At 48.6% G+C, this 5,164-nt stretch overlaps 1 protein-coding gene across 1 annotated transcript; it reads left to right on the top strand.

Annotated features, from left to right (window-relative positions):
• The first annotated feature begins 2,738 nt into the window (after positions 1 to 2,738).
• On the top strand, positions 2,739 to 4,321 carry LOC102244808 (beclin-2). The gene has a single exon (XM_005863986.2). It carries the CDS (start codon positions 2,928 to 2,930, stop codon positions 4,230 to 4,232), a length of 1,305 nt encoding a protein of 434 aa, XP_005864048.1. The 5' UTR covers positions 2,739 to 2,927; the 3' UTR covers positions 4,233 to 4,321.
• Positions 4,322 to 5,164: the final 843 nt, after the last annotated feature.

The raw sequence follows: 5,164 nt of genomic DNA, 5'->3' as shown, positions 1-5,164 counted from the left end.
GCTTCCTCCATCACTGGAGCAAGCAAGCCTCCTGTTCGCTTCAGTGCCTGGCTGCCGGCCGCCATCTTGGTTGGCAGTTAATTTGCATAAGGATACGCTGATTAGCCAATGGGAAGAGTGTCGGGGTTATGGTCAATTTGCATGTTTCTCTTTTATTAGATAGGATTATATTAGGTGTACAGCATAGTGGTTAGACATGTATCTTAAAAAGTGATCCTCCAATAAATATAATAACCATCTGGCACCATACTTATTGACTATATTTTCTATGCTATACTTTACATCCCTATGGGTTTTTTTTTATAACTGTCAATTTGTACATTTTAATTCCTTTCCCTTTTCACACCCCCCCCACCTCCCCAACCCCTCTCTCATCTGGCAACCATCAAGTTCCTCTCTGTATCAGAGTTTGTTTTTTAGATTCCACATGTAAGTACAACCATATGGTATTTGTGTTTCTTTGTATGATTATTTCACTTAACATAATACCTTCTGGTCTATGTTGTCACAAATGGCAAGATTTCACTTTTTTATGGCTGAGTAATATTCCATTCACCTATTGAAGGATACTTAGGTTATTGTAAATAATTCTGCAATGAATATAGGAGTGCATATGTCTTTTCAAAGGAGTATTTTGGAATTCTTCAGGTAAATACCCAGAAGTGGAATTGCTGGTCATGTTAGTTCTATTTTTAATGTTCTGAGGAATCTTCATACTCTTTTCTAGTGGCTGCACTAATTTACATTCCCAACACTGCATAAGGGTTCCCTTTTCTCCACAATTTCACCAATGCTTGTTTTTGTTGATTTATTTATGATAGCTATTCTGACAGGTGAAGTGATATCTCCTTAAACTCCTTTTCTTAACAATATTGCTTTGATAGGTGAGAATTCTTAAGTCAATCTGATTTTTTTTCCTTTGTAAACTTTTTTCTTCTTTATTTGCAGTCACCAAAAGGTGCCATAAAGTAGGACCTTTTTTTTCTTCTTTCTTTCTTTTCTTTCTTTCTTTCTTTCTTTCTTTCTTTCTTTCTTTCTTTCTTTCTTTCTTTCTTCCTTTCTTTCTCTTTCATTTTGGAACTTCTATAGATATTCTCACTCATTAATCAGAAAATACTGTGCGTGCATCTACTTTGTGCCAGTCACTGTGCCAGGTGTTGAATAGTGATTAAGACACAAGTCTTGGCACCTGGGGGCAGAGCGCTCTCGGGATAACAAGTTTGCCCAGGCGATGGTGGCCTTCCTGGACTGCATGCAGCAGATCAAGGAGGCCGCGGAGAAGGGCGAGCCCGCCCTCTGCATGCCCTACACCATCCACGTTGGGGACGGCCTGATGGAGCCCCGGGAGCCGGTGAGTTCTACTGCATCAGAACCCGCCTGAACACGGAGGAGCGTGGACAAAGGCACTCAAACTCATGCTTACAGATTGTAAGTGCAGTCTCGCTGGGGTCTCTTCAAGTCCCGGAGCTGCGCCCCGCCCAGGAGTGCTGCGGCCACCTTTTCACCAGGCTGAGGGCCTTGGTGGCAGCAGGTCTGGACTTCATCCAGCTCTTCAACCAGGGACCGAGACTTGCAGCCGCTGTGCCCGGTACACCCATCTCCCAGATGTTCAGCGGTGAGGATGTGCTCTATGAGGGGGCGTCCACTGTGTACCCCACGCTCATCAACAAGGCCGCCTCCCACGAGAAGGGCATTCTCCGTGCCTGCCCTGACCCCTCTGGCCCTCGCCCTCACCCCCACCTGGGCTCCCTAACCCAGGCCACACCTGCCCTCTCAGCCCTCCCTCCCACCTGAGGCACAATCCCCAGCGCAGGGACCCCTTGGCCACCTGCTATATATCATGATCCTTGCCACATACCCCCACCTCCATGCCTCAGTTTCCCATTCTATGAAATGGAAGATGTCCAGGGAATCTAAAAGTAGAAAAAAGAAAAGAAAGGAGAGGAGGGGAGGGGAGGAGAGGGGCAAGCGACTGAGCCACCTGGCCAGGACATCTGTAGCAATTTGACATAAGATTTTTCTATTGTATTTTGCAAAAGTATTTGTCTACAGTAAATTGGGAATGACAAGAATAGAAGGAAGAAAGGAAAGGAAAAAAGAAGGGAGGGAGGGAGGGAGGGAGGAAGGGAGAAGAGAAGCTGAAAAGATGGGCAGAGGCCTTGGTATCAGGTTAAGATGCTAAGACCTTATCTTAAGGCAGCGGTTCTCAACCTGTGGGTCTCGACCTCTTTGGCGGTCGAACGACCCTTTCACAGGGGTCGCCTAAGACCATCCTGCATATCAGATATTTACATTACGATTCATAACAGTAGCAACATTACAGTTATGAAGTAGCAACGAAAATAATTTTATGGTTGGGTCACAACATGAGGAACTGTATTTAAAGGGCCAAAAGGTTGAGAACCACTGTAAGATAAGGGCATTAAACATTTTAAGGAGGGAGGTACCATGATCAGATTTTAGGTTTAGGAAGATTATTCTCATCTCTTCTCGGCCTTTTGGCTAAGATCAAGTGTAGAAAGATTACTCTTAAGATATGCCTTAGCACTAGCTGGTTTGGCTCTGTGGACTGAAGGGTCCAGGGTTCGATTCTGGTCAAGGGCATGCAGGAGGCAGCCGATCAATGATTCTCTCTCATCATTGATGTTTCTATCTCTCCCTCTCCCTTCCTCTCTGAAATCAATAAAGATAGATTTTTAAAAAATATATGTCTTAAAAATGTTAAAGAAAGTGAGATGATTGGATTTTCCACTGAGAAAGACTCCCTTATCTAAAACAGCTAAGGGAGGGTAAGGTTTGAGGCGGAGAGAGATGAGATATGCATTTTAAAACTCACTCCCCTATGGGACCTTACAAAGTATAAATGGAGAAGTAACAGGGGAGCCAGAGGAAACTTAGAGTCAACGGTGAAAGTCAAAACCTCCACCATGTCCTCCATCCGCTTCATGTGCCATTTCTGCCGTGGGCCCCTGAAGCGGACTAGTTCCTCGGAGACCTTGGGCCTTGACCTCAGCCAAGAACCTGCAGCCTCGAAATTCCCCTCAGCCCAGGGGGAGCCAGGAGCGGCTCCGGAGGAAGGCTCTGCCTCCGGGATGGAGACAGACCTTGAAGAGCTGCAGGAGAGTGCCTCTGGCTGGACCACCCTTAGTGAGGACGAGATTTCCTGGTCCAGTCCCAGCAACTTCACCCTGCTCGGGGAGCTGGGCTCTGCGAGGACTCTCAGTAGCATCCAGAGAGCCACGAGCGGTGTCTTTGACATCCTAGCCGGTGAAGAGCTGGGCCACCCCCTGTGCGAGGGCTGTACTGACAGTCTTCTGGAGCAGCTGGACACCCAGCGCAGGGCCTCAGAATCTGACATTCAGAACTACCAGCGCTGTTTGGAGACCAGGGATGGATTAAGTGAGGACGCGAGGGAGACACTGCAGGAGGAGCTGAAGGCCGTGGAGCTGGAGGAAGCGAGGCTGGTCCAGGAGCTGGAGGAGGTGGAGAAGAACCGAGAACGGGCAGCTGTGGCTCTGGAGGCAGCCCGGGCAGAGACGGAGACGCTGGAGCAGCAGGAAAGGCAGTACTACAGGGACCTCAGTGAGCTGCAACGGCAGCAACTGGAACTGCAGGATGAGCTGTGCAGCGTGGAGGACCGGCTGCTGTATGCCCAGACCCAGCTCACCTGGCTGAAGAGAACCAACGCCTTCAAGGCTGCGTTTGAGATCTGCTGTGACGGCCCCCTGGCCATCATCAATAGCTTCAGATTGGGCTGCCACCCCACTGTCCCCTGGAGCTGGAGTGAGATCAATGCAGCCTGGGGGCACACGGCCTTGCTGCTCCTGGCCCTGTCTAACACAGTGGGCCTGCAGTTTCAGAGGTACCGGCTCAGCCCCTGCGGAGACCACTCCTATCTGAAGTCGTTAACAGATGACTCCGTGGAGCTGCCTTTGTTCTGCACGTTGGGGCAGAGCGCTCTGGTGGATAACAAGTTTGACGAGGCGATGGTGGCCTTCCTGGACTGCATGCAGCAGTTCAAGGAGGCAGCGGAGAAGGGCGAGCCCGCCCTCTGCATGCCCTACACCATCCACGTGGGGGACGGCCTGATGGGAGACCCGGGAGCCGGTGAGTTCTACTCCATCAGAACCCGCCTGAACACGGAGGAGCGGTGGACAAAGGCACTCAGGCTCATGCTTACAAATTTTAAGTGGAGTCTCGCTTGGGTCTCCTTAAGGTATCCTCACAAGTAAGTTTATTTGAACATTATGCTAAATGAAATACGCCAGTCAGAGAAAGAACAAACTATAAAAACACACTGTAGAACAGGCAGACAGCTCTGATGGGGGAGGGAGATGTGAAAAAGGGAGAGGGGTGGAGGGATTTAATAGGGGGGTTCTATAATCTGATAGAGCACCTGAATTAATCTGAAAAATAGTCATATTTTAAATCTTAGAACACATATACTTATGTGACTAGGGGGCTAAGTTTCTTATATGTGAACAGGGGGTTACATTTTAAGTTTCCTTTTCAAGGCCTGTGTGAAGCGATTAAGGAGGTGAGTCAGCTCTGAATCCAGCAAGCAGAACTGATAAGCAGGGTCAGACCGACCCACCTGGAGTCAAAACATCATCTCATCAACATCATCTCATCACCTGATGAGTAAGGACAACAGCTGACATCCTCGGACCTCCAGGGCTGCCTCATCCTACCCCTTCCCTTTATAATCCTGTCCCCTACGCCTTACTGGGAAGACGGGATTTGAATGTTTGTAAGTGCCCTGTCTTCTTGGTTGACTGGCCTTCTCAATAAACGCCTTATGTGATTCAACCCTGCCTTCATTATTGGACACAGCGACAGGCAGCCTGAGCCCAACCAGGGATTTCCCGCAACAGATTGAGCAAAAAGAGAAATCACGGGCACTGACAACAGTGTGGTGATTGCGTGTGGGGAGGTGGAGGTGTAAGAGGGTATGAGGGGATAAATGGTGATGGAAAATAACAAAATAAAATAAAGGAAAAAAGCTCTGCTGGTGTGGCTCAGTGGTTGAGCATTGACTTATGATCCAGGAGGTCACGGTTTGATTCCCTGTCAGGGCACATGCCCCGGTTGTGGGCTCAATTCCCAGTGTGGGGCGTGCAGGAGGCAGTCAATCAATGATGAGAGAGAATTATTGATCAGCTGC

Source organism: Myotis brandtii, unplaced genomic scaffold, assembly GCF_000412655.1.
Source record: "Myotis brandtii unplaced genomic scaffold, ASM41265v1 scaffold182, whole genome shotgun sequence".
NCBI lineage: Eukaryota > Metazoa > Chordata > Mammalia > Chiroptera > Vespertilionidae > Myotis > Myotis brandtii.
Note: the sequence above shows the minus strand (reverse complement) of the source record. Positions and strands in the feature narration are given on the sequence as shown.